General features: G+C 37.3%; 1 protein-coding gene across 4 annotated transcripts in view; it reads right to left on the bottom strand.

Moving 5' to 3' along the window:
• LOC103021658 (protein phosphatase 3 catalytic subunit alpha) overlaps window positions 1-20,116 on the bottom strand; it is a 155,947-nt gene that overhangs the window by 21,832 nt on the left and 113,999 nt on the right. For all 4 annotated transcript variants that reach the window (XM_022678222.2, XM_022678224.2, XM_022678223.2 and 1 more), the window contains exons 4-8: window positions 18,915-19,026; window positions 17,064-17,209; window positions 13,904-14,043; window positions 9,894-9,971; window positions 5,951-6,045 (exon numbers count right to left, since the gene is read on the bottom strand). In XM_022678222.2, the coding sequence (XP_022533943.1) occupies window positions 5,951-6,045; window positions 9,894-9,971; window positions 13,904-14,043; window positions 17,064-17,209; window positions 18,915-19,026 (571 nt within the window). The remainder of the gene's footprint in view (window positions 1-5,950; window positions 6,046-9,893; window positions 9,972-13,903; window positions 14,044-17,063; window positions 17,210-18,914; window positions 19,027-20,116) is intronic.

Here is a 20,116-nt window from a genome sequence, read left to right as displayed (position 1 = left end):
AAAAAGCTGCTGATGTATCTTCACAACGTGAACACACATGTCAGTTTCCTCTGATGAGACGCACAAAGAGCCGTGCTGTTAAGATATGAACGAGCCAAAGTCAGAGCTCACCTGGTTCTTAAAGGGAACGACAACTGGCGCACAGATTTATTTCTGGTTTATTTCACGGTACATCCAAAACACACCCATTATAAATGATTAAAAATTAGTTCATGCCTTTTGCATGTTTTGAGCTGCGCAAGGCGTATTTTTTTGTGCCCTCACAATACCAAAGACCACCTTTTAGTCTTAACATTAAAAGATTGATTACGTTAATCTTTATTATGATAGAATATTGCTCCCAATCTGCATTAATAGAGATCTATAGAGACTCCTCCTTGTGTGCCCCAGATACTGAAAGCCGACACCACGCTCTCCAGCTCCCTAAGAGGGACTTTCCCCTGACCCACAGACTCATTCTGGAGTGAGAATAGCAGGTCGTCATGTGGTGCTGAGCGCAGGCCAACTGTCAACTGCAAGCCAGACGCTGGGACCCAAGGACACGTCTCTACTTAACATCAGTGTTCACGAAGAATATGATAGAAATGTTACATCAGCTATAAATGTTACATTATCTACTAATAATACTGATCTCCCAGACAGTCTACAATACCAGACATCCTCCTGTGTCTCAGGATCAGGAAAAGAAGTGAAATAAACACAGTTCCCAATCCAACCACAAGGTGGCACCTGAGACCACTCAAACAGCTTTGATAGGGAAAAAGTAAATACAAGTAATGCAATTCCAATTTATCTGATATTAGCAAACTTGGCATACAACTGTATGTATAATGTATAATTAATTTGTTTACTAAATACATTGACAGACAGTAGCACTAATTATTATAAAAAATTTGCTAATATTTGATATTTGCTGCATATCAAATATTACAGAGCATAGTGTTCATTGTCCATAGCGCTGCTGGCTCTAGAACCACTCCTCCTTCATCCTCCTCCTGCAAAGTACAGAGTCATCATACCCGACCTGACAACCCACCTCTCCCCAGAGATCACTTTAGGTGGAATGCATTAACGTGCATCTATGTTAAAGAAAACCCACAAAAAGCGTTACTTTTTTACTGATTCTGACCAAAACAAATCTCTATTTACCCTAAATATATTTGCTTAAATAGGCAACCAAATCTTCAGACCTTAACCCCACTGAAAACCACTGAAATTTAATTTAGAGGAAAAGATGGATGGTCAGAAGCTGTCAAACAAATTGAACTGCTTTAATTTTTTGCACGAGGAGTGGCATAAGGTCACCCAAAGGCAGTGTGAAAGACTGGTGGAGGAGAACATGCCAGGATGTATGAAAACTGTGATAAAAAATCAGGATTATTGCACCAAATATTGATTTCTGAATTAAAACAACGAGTTAAAACATTAGTATTGTAGTATTAGTATTTCTAAATAAATATGAACTTGCAAAATTTGGGATTTCGGATCATTTAGGATATTTAGGATATTTTCTACAGACAAAATGCCTTAAATGGCAATGTTTTGGGGGGAATTTGGGATAAATGCTGTTTGTAGTTTATATAATAAAACAAAATGGAAAACATGTTAATTTAACTCAAAACATACACCTACAAATAGTAAAATAAAAGAAACTGAACATTTGAGGAGTTTCAATTTGGTCTGAGCATGTGATGGTTAATAAAGATATTTTGGTGAGGGAAATGATAAAAATAATAAAAAAATAAAGGGTAACACTTTAAAATGGCACGTCAATAAAAAATATTAAATGGTTTGAGTAATGTCTCATCTAATTATAAATTGACACTAATTAAAACAAACATTAAGACATTACCTCTTAATGCTTAAACCCCCCCCCCCCCCCCCCCCACACACACACATATAGCACATATATAGCACACATAGCACACAGGTCAGTGCCAACATTCTTTCGGTTCAAAGGGATATGACACAATTTCCTGTTCCATGACTTGTGGCGTGTCAATGTAGTATAGAGTGGCATTTACAGTTTTGCTTGTAAAATTATTCATTATAAAGCACAAAACACTGTATTTGACTTTTTTAAACAGTCTGACACAATCATATCACACTTATAAAAAAAACATCAATGGAAATGCTAATGCATCCTAAAAATCATGTATTTTATGAACAAAATCTGAATTTCATCCTTTTTTTTTCATTTTTCATTAGGCTAAATATTTAATATTTGCATCAGTGTTGTCCTTTCATGCAATACAACATTTGCGAGAAGAGCATGAATGGGTTAATTCTGAAACATTATTATGTTTAAATCTCTCCTAAAGCAAATTTAAAGAGCGCAGAATGATCCTGAATGATCTATCTGAAATCACTATCTCACTTCTGCTGCTAGAGCTTAAAACTGATCCTGAACCAGCCGCAGAATGGTCTCTTATCTGGAATCCCCCACTGTTGTGCCATTAACAGATGGAGGAACCCTTGGTGCTTTAATCAATGCTTGGAATGAGCTCAGTTTGCTGGCAGGGACGGCGGCCATTACCCCTGCTGATTCGTGCTACACTCCTCCACTCCGAGACCAAAACGCTGGTTAGTCGTTCATTAGCAGAAGCGCTTATTCGCGGCCTCCGTTTCTCCGCTCTTCACTGCAGGAAAGCCCGTACGGTCGGCGGGGGGTTGCCGTGTTGACTCATTTCGCATGGGCAGAGCTGTGGCATGCGGGGTCGGGGGGCTGATGGACAGCTGGAGGGCTGAATCTGGCACGGCCTGGCGAGTGACGGATAGTGCGGGCACCCCGCCCTCGCCGCTGGATTTACAGCAGCGGTCGATCGGCCATCAATCTTCAAACACACCACGGCCCGACTTCATTGGGATCGATCCCCCATTACTCCACCCCTCACTCCCCAACCCCCTCTGAAAAACCCTGTCTGCTTCATTCAGCCTTAAATAAACGCGCTCGAGTCGTGCCGATGCAGCCGATGCAGCTCGTGCTACAGGTGAAGGCAGGATAAGTCAGAAAAATCGTCACGGCAACGCAGACAGAGCAGCTGTTTAATAGCCGGTCATTTCACAACAGAGAATCCAGGGTTGTTGCTGCATGAGAATCAACCCTGCAGTGTAAAGGAAAATGCTGTTGAGCTTCAGCACAGCATCATAACCTACAACAGAGACTGAAGCTGAACAGCCGAAACAACGCAAAGATTAAAAAAAAAAGCAAATGGCAACACCGCAGCTCTGCTGCCGCAATTCACTCCACCTCACAATGACATTAATGTATTCCCATCCATCCTGCAAAGCTGCGGGTAGTGCCTGCTTTCTTCTCTCGCTGTAATGCAAGGCAAAGCTATTTTAAACTCATTACCTTTGCAGAGCTCAGATCAGATATTAAAAGCTGGAGAAAGATTAGTGAGCGGCAAAGCAAAAAAAAAAAAAAAAACAACTAAAGAAAGCTAAGAATAACCGAGCGTGTCAAAACAAAAGCCAGCGCTTCTTTGAGAGGTGGCCATCTCTGAAGAACGGTGAAGGAAACTCTAACTACTGTGCATTTATTCACCGTCAACTTAGCTTTCAGCTTCGTCTCTAGTTTGACAGATTTTTACGTTTGTTTAGAGAACAAAAGCTAAGAGATAACTCTGCATTCTGACAACAGTATCTAACTCAAGCAATTAGCTAGTAAATTTAGTTAAATTTAGCACATTTTTAGCATGTTAGCATCCACAAAGCATTTCTGAAAAGTATCTACCTCATGGATTTTTACATTTCTCTAGTAAACAAATGTTAAGGGATAAGGGATGCATTCTAACATGACTTTCAACTTTACAACTACAAAAAAAACAAACAAACATAAAAAAAAAAAACAGCTAGGCGCATCTAAATATTAAACAGGTCATGTAAGCTGCAGTGATATAGATAGTGAAATTCCTCATAGCAGGAAACAGCCGGAATCAAAACTGAATGCTGTCAAACCAGTTAGGCAGTATTTACTTAGAACTTGTTTAAAGTATGTAGAATTTCAGGCAGCTAGTGTCTAAAGAAATAATCTAGTTTTTTGGGCAGTTAGTATGTACCTAGCAGTTCTTAAAAGAAGCTAGCACTAGCTAGCATCTAGCTTATGAACATATGTATCCTGCTAAACATATTCAACTCTAGCAATTAGCACCTCTATAGCTTCCCTTACTCTGGTACTTTTCTGGTAACTAGCTAGCCATTGTTAAAAGTAGCTAGCACTAGTTTATTTTTAAACACTTTATATTTAAAATTACCTAGCAAATTAATAACCAAGTAGTTATTATCTATCTCTAGATTTTGTTAAAGGTATCAGCACTAGAACAGTTAGTATCTAGCTAACCCTTGTTAAAAGTAATAGCTAGCAATGGTCAAAAAGATGAAAAATAAAGCAGGGACTTAAGCAGTTATCTACTTACGTATTTAACATTTGTTAAACGTATCTAACTCAAGAAATTAGCATCTTCATATCATCTCTTACTCTGGTACTTTCTGATATTTAATTAGCCCTTGCTAGCAATGGTCAAAACTATTGAAAATGTGGCAGTTAGCATGTAGCTAGCATTTGTGAAAAGTAGCAGGCACTCAAGCTGTTACCTACCTATGTATTTAGCAATAGCTAGCCCTCATTAAAAGTATCTAGAATGTGTATTTAATGACTAATCCATATATGTGTGTGTGTGTGTGTGTGTGTTTAAAACATCAGATCCATCTTCACTTTTTCATTACACAAAGGATGAGAGAAAGGACAGTGCAGCATGGGTAAAACTGACCAAACACTCAACCTCCCACCCACCCACTCAACACCTCACTCACTCTCTCACACATACTCTCTCTCCTTCATTCTCTTCCTCTTTCTGTTATTGTCTTTCTTTTCGTCTTTCATTCAGCCTGTCATTGTCTCTTATTCTGTATATCTGTCTCTCACTCTTTAATTCACCCTATTCTCTTGGTAACTATCTATTTTACTCTTTTTCTTTCATTCCCTCTTTCTTTTACACTCAATTTCTTGTTTTTTATCTCTCTCTCCTTCATTCTCTGCCTCTTTTTGTTTTTGTTTTTCTTTTTGTCTTTCATTGTTTCTTATTTTTTATGTCTCATCTCTAACTCTTTAATTCACCCTATTCTCTTGATTACTATTTTACTCTTTTTCTTTCATTTCCTCCTTCTTTTACACTCCATTTCTTGTTCCATATCTCTCTCTCCTTTATTCTCTGCCTCTTTCTGTTATTGTCTTTCTTTCTGTCTTTCATTGTTTCTTACTCTTTATGTCTGTCTCATCTCTCACTCTTTAATTCACCCTATTCTCTTAATAACTCTATTTTACTTCTTTTCTTTCATGTCCTCCTTCTTTTACACTCAATTTATTGTTTCATGTCTCTCTCCTTTATTCTCTGCCTCTTTCTGTTATTGTCTTTCTTTTTATCTTTCGTTTAGCACTTCATTGTCTCTCATTCTGTATGTCTGTCTCATCTTTCACTCCGTAATTCACTCTATTCTCATGATAATTATCTATTTTACTCTTTTTCTCTCATTTCCTCCTTCTTTTACACTCCATTTCTTGTTTTATATATATCTCTCTCTCCTTCATTCTCTGCCTCTTTCTGTTATTGTCTTTCTTTTTGTCTTTCATTGTTTCTTACTCAATCTCTCTCTTTAATTCACCCTATTCTCTTGGTAACTATCTATTTTGCTTTTTTCTTTCATTCCCTCCTTTTTTCAGACTCCACTTCTTGTTTTATATCTCTCTCTCCTTCGCTCCCTCTTCCTCTTAAACTCCTTCTCTCCTTTTATATCTCTCGCTCTCTCTGTTATTCTCTCTCTCTCTGAAAATGCTGACTAACCGTGTATGGGTCTATCTTGCAGCTCAGCAGGACCACCGCATGCCAACCCTGGACTACTGCCAGTGTACACACACACACACACACACACAAAGCCATCACGCTGTTACCTTTATTATTGTAGACATCTAAGTAGTTTGGTGCTGAGAAGATTGTGATGAGGGAGGGGAAGCCTGTAGTCTGGCTCTTTCTGTACATGCGGTACCTGACAAAGACAAAATCCCCACAGTCACTGTCATTATCCAGCGCACTGAATCCATAATCATCCTCATCACACTCGCATCCGCCCGTTTACCCAGCCTTTGTCTCAGTCCTGCTCTATACTCTACTCTATATTCCTCAAGGGTCCCGCTGGGCCTGCACTGTGGGGTTTTCACTTAATGCTCAACTCCTCGCTGCTATAATCCATCAGACTATGAGGCTGGGGGTGGGAGAAAGAAGAGGAGGGGGGGGGTCCAAATTACTCAAACAATGACTCAGCAATAATCAATGAAACTCTGGCTGTGCGCAGAGCTGAAATGAACTGACTAAGCAAGAGCAGAGTAATTCCATTTAAACTGGAGTGCGTAAGCAAAAGTGTCAAAGCCAAGCTCTGCTCTTCATCCAAAAGTCTACTGGCATTATATTCTTACTGTAGAGTCTCTGTTTATAAGGTTAAATTCATTTACGAAGAGCATCAGCAAACCCATACAGTGAACATCTTTTTTTAAAAGCTTAGATGTAAGAGATTGTTTTGGGGCTGTCTAAAAAATGCAAGCTGTGATTTCAATTTCCTATATTACAATTGCATCTATTCGAAAATCCAGTTATTTAAATTATGTTCATGAAAAAGACCAAGCTGGGGGCATCATGAAAAATTAAAACAAATTTCAGGTCTGCAACATTTTCCAAAAAAAAAAAATGGGATGGTAAATGACTTCCCACTCTTTTTAAAGTTGCCATTCCTTCTCACTTCAACACGTAATACAACACCAATACCAATAAGAATTAAAGTGCAGTGTTTCAGGTGTTATTTTTTCCCATATTTTAGTTCTGCAAACATGTCTTAACTCTTTTAGACCCTGCGTCAATTTTAATTGACATCATGTAGTTTTTTTGTAAATTTTTATTTACAGTGAGTCCAAGAAGTATTTGATCCCTTGCTGATTTTCTTTGTTTGCCCACTAATAAAGACACTATCCTTCTGCACTTTTAATGGTAGATATATTCTAACATGGAGAGACAGAATATCAAGACAAAAATCCAGAATATAATTTTAAAGAATATATTTTAATTAATTTGTATTTCAATGAGGAAAATAAGTATTTGATCCCTCTTGCCAAACACACTCAATACTTAGTGGCAAAGCCTTTGTTTGCAAGCACAGCGGTGAGACGTTTGTTGTAGTTAACCACAAGTTTAGCACACACACCAGGGGGAATTTTGGCCCACTCTTCTTTGCAGATCCTCTCTAAATCATGAAGGTTGGTGGGCTGTCGCTTGGCAACTCTGACCTTCAGCTCCCTCCATAGATTTTCGATCGGATTGAGGTCTGGCGACTGGCTGGGCCACTCCATGACCTTAATGTGATTTTTCTTGAGCCAATCCTTTGTTGCCTTTGCTGTATGTTTAGGGTCGTTATCATGTTGGAAGACCCAACCACGGCCCATTTTCAGATCCCTGGCAGAGGGGAGGAGGTTGTCCCTCAGGATTGTGCGGTACAAGGCTCCATCCATCTTCCCAGTGATGCGGTGAAGTAGCCCTGTACCCTTGGCAGAGAAACACCCCCAAAACATTATGCTTCCACCTCCATGCTTGACGGTTGGCACAGTGTTCTTGGGGTCATAGGCAGCATTTTTCTTCCTCCACACATGGCGGGTGGAGTTGAGGCCAAAAAGTTCAATTTTGGTCTCGTCTGACCACAAAACCTTCTCCCAATAACTTGGTTCATCTTTCAAATGATCACTGGCATACTTGAGGCGCGCCTCCACATGTGCTCTCTTCAGCAGGGGTACCTTTCAGGCACTGCAGGATGTGAATCCATTGTTGCGCAAAGTGTTGCCAATTGTTTCCTTGCAAACTGTGGTCCCAGCTGCCTTCAGGTCATTTGCTAACTCCTGCCGAGTGGTTGCAGGACGATTTCTGACCGTTCTCAGCATCATTGCCACCCCACGAGGCGAAATCTTCTTTGGAGCACCGGGCCGAGGTCTGTTGATTGTCATGTTATACTCTTTAAACTTTCTGATAATTGCACCAATAGTTGTTACTTTCACATCCAACACCTTACTAATCTTTTTGTAGCCCATTCCAGCTTTGTGAAGGTCAACAATTCTGACTCTGAGGTCCTGTGACAGCTCTTTGGTTTTACCCATGTTGGAGACTTGAAATCTGTGTGATCTGTCTGATTCTGTGGACAGGTGTTTTTCACACAAGTGATTAGTGAGAACAGGTGGCTTCAGGTCAGGTAACAAGTTGATTGGGAGTGTCTAACTGGTCTGTAAAAGCCAGAACTGCTAATGAATACTAAGGGATCAAATACTTATTTCACTCCATGAAATACAAATCAATTAATATATATTCCTTAGATTTATTTTCTGGATTTTCTTTTTAATATTCTGTCTCTCCATGTAAGAATACATCTACCATTAAAAGTATAGAATGATCATGTCTTTATTAGTGGGCCAACGAAGAAAATCAGCAAGGGATCAAATACTTCTTGGACTCACTGTATTTATTTATTTTTTAGCACAGAATACTAATTGAGACCTGTTCTCCATCAGAATAGATCATTAACCAGCCTATGAAACAGTAGCTTAGCCCCGCCCACTGATTATTAATTATTTTTAAGGCATTTACAACCTAATTAGTAACCATTAATAAACTAATTATTACAAACCCTTTATAAAGGTAGTCTTATTTTAAAGTGGTACCGTAGTGTCTTATTTTTGTGTGAATTACAGACACAAGATATTTTTCCATTACTAGAACATTATTTAGGTCTGAAAGGTTTTAGATGTGCAAATGGTCATTGTGGCATTGTCATGTTTTTTTTTAACACATTTCCTTTATTTTCCAATTCTCCACATTATCTTATATAACAGGCGACAGGTGGACAGTCCAGTCCTGTACCAATAACCTCATTTCTATTGCAGCCATGTCTTTGTAATTTGTGAAGCATGTGCTTTTGCACCGTCTTGTTAAAGACAAGAATGAACATCTCTGGATCAGAAGATGAACAGGGTTCATCAATATATTTTTTAACCAATACATTTCCATGATTTTTGCATGACTTTTCTATGCCTTCAAGACACTTTTTCATGAGCATATGATTTTAAAAGATCAATGCAGACATGGATTATAAAACTAAAAATAGACTAAAACTATAATTAGAATTGATTATCTGATTAAAAATGTTGACACAATGTTTTAAAATAATAAAATGTGTGTCAGATCCTGAGAGCTCTATTGTTTAAGGGCTAAATTACTGAATAAACTCTGAGCTGACGAATTTTGAGCTGATCTAAATAGATTTTTTTTCTGTCAATAAACGGAAACACAAAGATTTGACCAAGGTTAGACCAAATTTCCATGACTTTTCCAAAACTTTTTGGTTTTTTTTTATTTTTCCAAAACTTATCCAGGCCTGGAAATTGCTATTTTTTTAATTCCATGACTTTTCCAGGATTTTCATGACTGTCTGATCCCTTATATAGGCAGCTTATTTTACTCTTATTTTGCTTTTTGATCTGGAATCTGAATTGAACACAATTTGGATTTCTTCCAAAAAAAAGAAAAAAAAAAGAAATAATGTTTCTTCTAAATACATTACATAATTCCACTCAAAAAGCCTCAGAGCCCACAGAAATCGAGCGTTGGGTCTGGATATGGTTAACAAAGGGCTTCTGTTTGCGTTAATATTTTTTTAAAACCTATAAATCATTACTATCCCAACATTTTTTGTAATGTTTTATGTGTTGCAAGCCTGAAATGCAGGAATGAAAGAACAATTAAAGTAAAGCAAGTGTTTCTGACTTGTTGCTGAGATTCTGAGGCAGATAAAGTAAGAAATCTTACCCAGCGTCCTGTGCTTCATGGGCCCGGATGACGGATAATAAGTTATTGTGTTGTAGGAAGTCACACACGGCGGGATAACTATAAAAGAAAAGACATGACGTTTGATTTCCTGAACAATTTCAGAGAGATCAATGTTTAACATTAAAATAATATAAAGCATTCTATACAAAGAACATCAGATACAGAGGAAACTTCACATTAAAACTGTGTGTGTCTCTTTCTCTGTGTGCGTGTGTATATATGTGCGTATGTTTGAGAGTGAGGGGGAAACCTCAACACTCATGAGATCAGCGAGAGAGAGAAAGGAAGCCAAAGCAAACGTTGTCAGCCATCCTGAAAGGCTAGAAGTGAGTTCCTGGACTTTTCCGTGCCACAGCCCTCCTCTAACCAGAAAGGAGCTCGCTGGAACTTTCCCATGTTTACAACTGGCTTTGGTGACGAGTCTACTCCACGGCTGCCTCCAACCACTGAATAAGCTGTCAAAACTAAAACAGCGCCTTAAACAAGCTCCAGCAGAGCCATGTGCCTGCGCAAACACTCAGAGGAACGACGGTCAAAGGAAGGAGTTTTGAAATGAGGGACGTGGATAGGATAATGATCATAATATGCCCTTCTTGAAGGTCTAGCTTGATCAAAAGCTACCACAGGATGGTGGTTATCCAATGGAAATACAGTTGCTGAATTGCAAAGCTATTTAAAAAAAATGCTACAGTCGAGTACAGTATGTGCAAGTGTTCGTCAATGTAACATACAGCTCTGATTTTGCTATTTATAGGTATATATTTATATATTTGAGTAAAATAAACATTGTGTTTTTTCTATAAACTTCAGACAACATTTCTCCCAAATTCCAAATAAAAAGTCATATATTTAAGAAATGACTGAAAAAAACAAACAAAAAAATGCAGAGCTTTCAGACCTCAAATATTGCAAAGAAAGCAAGTTCATATTCTTAAAGTTTTAAGAGTTCAGAAATTAATATTTGGTGGAGTAACCCTGGTTTGTTTTTAATCACAGTTTTTTAATGCTTTTTGGCATGTTCTCCTGCTTTTGGATAACTTTATGCCACTCCTGGTGCAAAAGTTCAAGCAGTTCAGCTTGGTTTGATGGCTTGTGATCATCCGTCTTCCTCTTGATTATATTCCAGAGTTTTCAATTCAGTAAAATCAAAGAAACTCATCATTTTTAAGTGGTCTCTTATTTTTTCCAGAGCTGTAAGACATTAACTCCAAATGCTTTTCTATGGGAATGGACCAGATAGTCAATGAGTCTTGGCTCTCTATGACGATCACAATGTCAACATTAGTCCCTCTTTGGCCCACTCATGGTGCCTACTGTTTTGGAGATGTTCTGGTCTAGTTCATGGGCAATCACATTTCAGCTCATTAGTATTTTTTTCTTATTGTCACATGACTTAAAACACTAAATATTTGTAGGCTGAATCACACTGCAACACAACAACAAGTAGTAACTTTAGAACTTCCACAACGTATTTTATCATTGTGTAATATATCTAACCTTTATTAAAGCATTTGAATCATGAAATGTGTTGAAACGATTGGGGGGGAAGTGGAAAAATTACTTTTTCACTTTTTAGAACTGTTTTTTTAAGGGTCTCTGACACATGTGCCACAATAGGCTCTTTTGACTTAAATGAGCAAAAAAAAAAAAAAAAAAACTGATGATCTTCTGTAAGATTTGAGAAAGGCACGGTTATTTTAACCTTTGAAACCACAGCTTTTATTCAGTGTCTTCTGTACTGCACAACAGGGCTTGCGTCTCAAATTTTAACCTATTTGGAATCTCATTACTTAAGTGCAAAAACAAATATTAATAGATAATAAAAAAAAATGCTGCTTGGATCATTTTGAAATAGATCATAAAATCATTCTGTGTTCTCAAAAAAAAAAAAAAAAGACTGTCTCTGCTAGTATGCAGGATAAAAAAATTTGGGTGGATCATTTTTTTATATGTAACTTCTCACATTGTAAAATGTCATAAAATGTCACACAAACCTCTGTGGCAGAGCATCTGCATGAGTGCTTCACTTGCTAAATGCCCTTCTCTTGAACTGAGGCGCTCGTTCATCACAGAGCTGGCGGTCAGTTCTGAGGAGAGGTTGGGTGCAAATTTGAATGGCGTGCAATTACACGGCTAGCTAGATGTGTAAAAGAGTTACGAGGGCTTTTGGTGGGATGAGACAGGATGTTTTTTGTCTGTAGTTTGGGGGGAATAGACGAAGAAGTGCTCTGCTCTGAAGTTGTCTGCTGCTCAGGGGCAGCCTCGTAAAGCCAGCTAGTCGGTATGCTTCCAATTACACTCTAATGACAGAGAGGAAGACGGCCAGAGAGGCAGCTATTGATGCAAATAGAAGGTAGCACCGGTCTACTCATATTAAACCAACTGCTTTCCTGGAATCTTGTTTTTTTTTCTAAGCTAGCTTATTATTTATCTCAAAATCCCAAATGTCTAGAGATAATCAAATCTCACAAGCTTTTAGTGCATCAGTGAATAATTTAAAAGTAGTTTTTAAATGCTGTTCGGTATTACAATAGAGGAGACCTTTAATGGCTAAAAGAGAAGCTATAGATACAACACTTTGTACCAGTATCATATATACAAGGGCTAAAGGGTCTTTACACCGTTTACATACTGGTGTTGGACAATGAAACTGAAACACCTGGTTTTAGATCACAATAATTTATTGTCCCGACGGACAGTTCTGGTGGAAACAGGAGAGTTGAGGTGCACATTGAATTCTGACATGATTTGGGCAGCCGTGGTTTTATGTTTTTTTTGGATACAATCCGGGTTAGCACCCGAACATCCCTTTCAGACAGCTTCCTCTCGCTTCCACAGTTAATCCTGTTGGATGTGGTTGGTCCTTCTTGGTGGTGTGCTGACATTACCCTGAATACTGTGGCTCTTGATACATCACAAAGACTTGCTGTCTTGGTCACAGATGCGCCAGCAAGACGTGCACCAACAATTTGTCCTCTTTTGAACTCTGGTATGTCGCCCATAATGTTGTGTGCATTGCAATATTTTGAGCAAAACTGTGCTCTTACCCTGCTAATTAAACCTTCACACTCTGCTCTTACTGGTGCAATGTGCAATTAACGAAGATTGGCCACCAGGCTGCTCCAATTTAGTCATGAAACCAGCCACACTAAAATGACAGCTGTTTCAGTTTCATTGTCCAACCCCTGTATCTATACTACAGTATGAATACATATGCTGTAGACAAAGCAAAATGTGCTTGAAATAAAAAATATGCAGTTGTTTTGTCCTATTGTATATATAGTTATTTTCGATCATTAGTATTTTATCTAAATATGCAGCTCTGGAAAAAAAAAAGAGACCACTTATAAAATGATGAGTTTCTATGATTTCGCCATCAAACCAAGCTAAACTGCTTGAGTTTTTGCACTTGAGTTTTGCACCAGGCATAAAGTTATCCAAAAGCAGTGTGTAAGACTGGTGGAGGAGAACATGCCAAGATGCATGAAAGCTTTGATTAAAAACAAACCAGGGTTATTCCTCCAAATATTTATTTCTGAACTCTTAAAACTTTATGAATATAAACTTTTTTTTTTTTTTTTTTGCATTATTTGAGGTTTGAAAGCTCTGCATATTTTTTGTTATTTCAGCCATTTCTCATTTTCTGCAAATAAATGCTCTAAAAGACAAAATTTTTGTTCGGAGTGTGGAAGAAATGTTGTCTAAAGTTTACTGAATAAAACAACAATGTTCATTTTACTCAAATATATAAATATATACCTATAAACAGCAAAATCAGAGAAACTGATTCAGAAACTAAAGTGGTATCTTAAGTTTTTTTTTTTCCAGAGCTGTATATCAATATTTAACATGACGAATATGTTATCCAGTTTTACTTTTTACTCTAGTTAATTTTTTTAAGTGATTCATATGTAATACTAAACCGGGTCTTACTCTTGGTATAGTGCTGGTTTTAAGTGTATTGCGGTACTGTGTTTTTTTTTAAGCACCTGTAGAAGTAGGAGCATCCTCGCACTGTGTTGTGTGTGAAGTGTTCTTGGGTCTTCTCGTTGCCAAAGTCCTCCAACGGGTCCGACCACAGCAGGTCACACATTGGTCCGTACGCAGGAGGCTCCTTGAATCTGTCTAACTGGAGAGTTAAACGCACAGTATGTTTAACATACAGTCTTACAGTACAGTAAACATTCAGAACACACACCCTATAAAACCTACATCCTTTTAAGTTATCTGCTTTAGACAAGGCAATCTTAATACACCACACCCCCACCAAGAGCTCAGTGAGGTGTGGAATATGCACACAATTTCCACGTGCAGAACGCATACAGGGATATCAGAGCTACATCTGTATAAAACGCTGGCTGTATAGCAATGTGCCCCATCTCTGTGATTGATTCAGCAGCTGAAAATGACTGACTTAAACCCCTCGCCCGTCCCCTTCTCAGAATTCCATTTCATTATCGCTGTCTGCCGAGACAGGAAATCACCTAGAAATGGAGGCTGAAGTCAAGCGAACGTATATAAACCACATGCATCACAAGATCTCGCTCAAATCCATCTTATCATCATTCAGCTGAATATAAATATATGGTAAAAACTGCAGTAAAGAACTTTGGTTAATCAATCCTCGTGATCACAGACTCACAGATAGTGGCTACGCTTTTCTATAAAACGTCTCATCTTTTCTATCTAATTCTGCCTTCTCTAAATGGCTTTCCCAGTTTTTTTTTTTTTCTGCGGGAAATTGAGAAGCGCAAACCATTTCGCCTTCTCATATCTGTCAGAAACCATTTATAAGCCGGGCATATGACAATGGTTCTCGCAAATGGCCCAATCAATTAGAGGGGAGGAGAATACGCCCGTAGCGTTGTCAGGAAGCCTTTTACCGAAGGTGAGGAAATTGAAGAGGTCCAATCTTAAGTGTTTTAAATCTGCTTATTTGCGTAAGGTCTTATCCACACAGACTGGAGACGAGAGAAAGGCCATTTAGGCTTAATGACAGTGTTGCTTCTACAGGAAATAGTTGCAGGAAATTGAAAAAAAAGTTTCTGTTTTAGTTCGCATTAAAGACATACAAACGAGGGAGAGAGAGAGAGAGAGAGAGAGAGAGAGAGAAGTAATGAGAAATGGTGCTCTCTTGATATTCATTAGATATATCATGCACTCCAATGTGAATTAGCATATATGAATATTCAAATCTTACTCCAAAAAAAAAAAAAGAAAAAAGAAAAGAAAAAGGAAGCAAGTGGTGGGCGTTCGAATACATTACATGTCTATTATCATACAGCAACCGAGGGACCTCTGAACCAGGTGTTATTACACTTGCACATTTGTAGTGAACAAGATGAAGTAAGTGGTCTAACTACACCCAGCAATAAGAGCTTAAAAAGCTGCAGTAAAAGTAAAGCACCTTTCACATCAAACAAACAAATAAAGGTAACATAAAAAAACACATCATGTTTTAGAGACACTGGAAAAAAAATGAAAACAACACATATGAAAACTTTGGTCTTTTTGAATATAGTCATATTGAAGCTTAATTAAAACAGTATTGAGAAATTCTGCTCATAAAACTAAACAAATAAAACTGAAGAAATTATTACTACTAAACACACGTTAAACATAAATAAACATTAAATGCAATTAACTAAACATATATAAAATTATAGAGGATTGTAGATGTGTCTCTTCTATTTAAACCTCAGATATTAGTTTGGTTTGCTCTTGATTGTTGAAGAAAGTGCATCACCATGTTCAGATTCAAAGAGCTCTCTACAATCCTTCCGAAACGAGCGCCACAGCTGAAAGAATTCTGCATGGAGGAATGGGAATAATTAGTTCTCCCATTCAATGTAACAGACTGGCGGATGGTTACAGAAAAGTGAAACTGATGGAAAGGGAGAACTGCCAGCTATGAGGTCATAGGATTTTAACTTTTTCTCTCACAAGAAACATACATTTTTGTTTATTACATTTTACAACTTATGTTTAAAAGTATTGCATTATTTTTCACATTCATTTATGCGCTCAACTTCTCATTACTGTTCAAATGAAGCTTAAATGTCTGAATGTTTAAATATGTTTAAAAAGACAATGTTTCCCATTGGATGCCCAGAAAAAAAAATTCACCGATGGTATATTAATGTTATCTTTCCTGCTGCATATTTTTTTAAAGGGAAGTTCTTTTTACAATCGCAGAGCATAAAGATCTGTGTGGAACACAAAAACTTACCGTATGTTTTGTACTATAAGGCTCACTATCAATCAACGTCTATTTTCAGGTTTATTTTCATACATAAGGCACACTGGATTATAAGGCGTATTTTAAGCGACAATAGCAAGGAACAAAGGTGTCTATGTTTCCCTTCTTATTCAGCAGGTCTCCCCACTGGGGGCACCTACGTAAACAAAACTGTAATTCTCATAAAAACATTTTCTTTTCAAGTCAAGTGAGTGCTGAATGTTAATCTACACAGATTTCTCTCCTGAAAACTGTTTATTTGGGTGAGTAAAGCACTTCCGTTTATTTATAGTAAGCTCCGATTTCCAGTATTTTAGCACTTCACTCAAACTCCTGTATAACGCTGTACTTTAGCAAAGAGGCTTTACTGCTCTTTACAACCTGACTAAAAAAATCATACATAAGGAGCACCATATTACAAGGTGCACTGACTGTTCTTGGTAAAAATAAAGGATTTTAAGTGCCCCTTATAGTGCAAAAATGTGGGAAATGGTGCAACACACTGACTATAAAAATGCAGAGGTCAGAAAAAATATATGTCGGAGCAGAGCTGAGGGAAAGGCTAGGGAATTACTTTATGTATACGTTTTTGGTTTGCTAGGAACATGGTGGTCTCTTTAATGTCTACCAGGAACCGTAAACTATAGGTTTACTCGCTTGTGTGGAGGAGGGGAATTTAAAAGAGCAGAAAGCAGACAATGAGCAGAGAAACAAAAAATATATATATACTTTAGAGAGCTACGAATATTCTATCCTTCTTTTAGATCACAAAAGAAAAAAAAAATTAATGTACTTGTTTGCTAAGGTTCCTCTATGTTTAAAATCATATCTTAAATTGTTTTTTCCTGTCCAAAAAAGATCATACTCTGTGTGAAAGAGCTTAAAAGACTTAAAAAGTGAAGCATACATACTTTTCTGATGTCATCGAGGTTTGTGATTTCGGGGGACAGTCCTCCATGAACGCAGAGAAACTGCTGGTTCATGAGCGCGGCCAGGGGGAGGCAGTCGAAGGCGTCCATGCACGCGTCGTACACCCGCTCGGAGTACTTAATTCTACCTGTCACGGGAGGAAAAAAGAAAAGCAGCGTTAAGCTAAGAAACAGCAGGGAGGAAGAACGCTGGCCAGCCAAAGCAAACATCAAAATACACTGGACCTGTGTGCTAGCCAGAGGCGGAGAGTCTTTAAAAGACCATTCAAACGCGTCCAATCGGCACAAAAAAAAAAAAAAAAAGAAAAAAAAAAAAAAAGAAGTGATCATTTTCCCTTTTTTTTTCTGTGTGTGACATCCAGCCCAGTCCAAAAGCAATTGGTCTGACAAGTATAAACACTGAAGTGAGCACGGAAAAGAACTGTGACTTCATATGCTGAACAGGAAAGCACTTTACATTCTCACTGCAGACTTAAAAGAGAGGTGTGGAGGTTTGGCAGTTCATAACTGAAATAGACCAGGTTTGTTTTTATATAAGGTGCCATATTGCACACATTTATTCAGTATTTTTGATGTATAAATAGTAAGCATGTGATTTTAGTTTAGGATTCTTAGAACATGCTTAGAATATAAACATATGTACAACCCAAGTTTCACCTTTGTCACTTCAGTCCAAAGAACATTTACCTAAAGTCCTGGGGATCATTAAGATGTTTTTTTTTGGCAAATCTGTTCTTTTTGTTCAGCAGAATTTTTTGCCTTAGATCCATTTGACCATTTTCAATCAGTCTCTACCTTATTATTAAATCATTAACACTGACCTTAACTGAGGCAAGTGAGACCTGTAGTTGTTTAAATGTTGTTCTGGGTTCTTTTGTGACCTCCTGGATGAGTTGTTCGTGCCCTTTTTTCGACCAGTCATTAATGAACACTGATCTTTACTAAGGGAATGTGCACTGCAGTTAGATTGGCTAGAATGGTTTGGATAGTTTTTGTCCCCTTAATAAATGAAATAATCATGTCAAAGATTTTGTTTTTTTTTTTATTTTCACTCAAATATAAGTTTGTCTGATAATCTGAGAAAATAGTATGATAAAAGTATGACAAAAAGGCAAAAACAAAAGCAATCTGTAAGGGGCCAAATACTTGTTCATGCCACTGTATATTCTAGCATAGCCTAGCTTTAAACATACTATCACAGAACTTTGGTTAAACATTGTTAGTGTTGTTTTCAATTCATAAGCAATGAACTGCCTAGCCCTATTTCTAGTGTTAGCTTTTAGCCTAGTACCTGGTCAGCACTCATTCACTTCCACAGCTTTTTACTGGCCCTTGCAGGTCAGCCCTTGCAGCTCTTCCTCCAGGTGTCAAATGGAGCAGCATATTCTCTGGTCAACTCCTCTCCAACCACTGCTTCAACTAGGTCAATCAGTCTCTACCTTATTATTAAATCATTAACACTGACCTTAATTGAGGCAAGTGAGGCCTGTAGTTGTTTAAATGTTGTTCTGGGTTCTTTTGTGACCTCCTGGATGAGTTGTTTATGCCCTTTTGAAGACCATTTTCGACCAGTCATTAATGAACACTGATCTTAACTAAGGGAATGTGCACTGCAGTTAGATTGGAGAGGAGTTGACCAGATTGTGGTGTTGATTTTTTTTTATCTTCACTTTATGATGACTTGTAGAAGCTTGATTGCGTTTAGCCTTAAAAGGTCAGTGAGTGAGCTGTATAATGAATTTTGAGGGTGTAAATATCAGCCAAGACCGTTATGTAATGATGGTAGGATTGTGGTGTGTATGGTGTACCAGGGGGTGCTGGTGCTCTACTTACATTCCTGTTTAAAGGTGAAATACTCTGTTAAATGTCTACATTCGTGGTTCCCGCGCAGCAAAAACAGTGTTTTGGGGTAAAGGATTTTTAAGGCCCATAAGTACAGCACACACTGCAAAAAAGAGCAGAGAATACAGAGATGATGTTACAGCTGAGGAAGCTTCAAAAACACAAAGCAAAAAAATAACACAAAGCTCAAAAGTAAAGAAATTAATAATATAAATTAATAATTAATAATATAAAAAACATTTGACTTGCTTGATTTAAAAATGACTAAGTAATTACTAGAAATTTGACATTTTGCTATCACAAAAAAAAATACAAAAAGGGAGATATTTTTGTTGCTCTCCGCAAAGGAAACAAGAAGAAGAAAAAATCTACAGAAGACTGCTTTTTTGAAACATTTAAAATTTCAGGCAACACTTTATAATAACTTTCATTAATATATCATTAACTAATAATTAATAACTGTTAACTGTTCAAGAAACTAAAAAGTTGCAATCACATTTGTAAATACTAATGAACGCATTGGCGACATGAACTGCAATTGGTAAACATTTGCCTGGTTTAAAATTTGTATTTACAAGCAATTTATTAATGTTTAAATTCTGATGAGCTAATTATTTGCTAACATTTTTAATATTAATATCCATGCTGATGAATAAGTGTCATGTTTGAGCATTTGTTAATATTCAAATTCTGACGAACTACTGCTTTGTTCACATCTACTGATCATGAGTTAAAAATATATTAATAAATGTTATTATACAGTGTTACCAAAATTTCTATTGTTTCATTTATCATGAAAATCGTCCCTGAATTAATGTAAAGAATCACTGCCATTTTCAATCTGTAAAAAAAAAAGTAAAAAAAAAAAAAAGGGTAAAAAAACAAATGAGAACATTTTGGGACAGTATGAACCCTGTTAATGCACAGTATATATATATATAATTCAGGCCTGCAGCACAGTCCAAAAAAGGTTGGGAGAAAATCAATTTAGGGCTAATGAGGTGAAAATAAATAAATAAATAAAAAAGTCAATAATGATGTGATTTCAGACGGGTGCTCGCAGTAATGATTCCGTAAAAAAATTATTATCCACAAAAGACTTTGAGTCTCAGAAGCTTCAGGGATGGACATCACACAGTGGAAATGTGTATCGAGGTCAGATGCATCAGTATTCCACATCTTTTTTCGAGAAA

The sequence above is a fragment of the Astyanax mexicanus genome, chromosome 8 (genome assembly GCF_023375975.1).
Source record: "Astyanax mexicanus isolate ESR-SI-001 chromosome 8, AstMex3_surface, whole genome shotgun sequence".
Classification (NCBI taxonomy): Eukaryota; Metazoa; Chordata; class Actinopteri; order Characiformes; family Acestrorhamphidae; genus Astyanax; species Astyanax mexicanus.
This window is presented reverse-complemented; position numbering and strand designations above follow the sequence as displayed.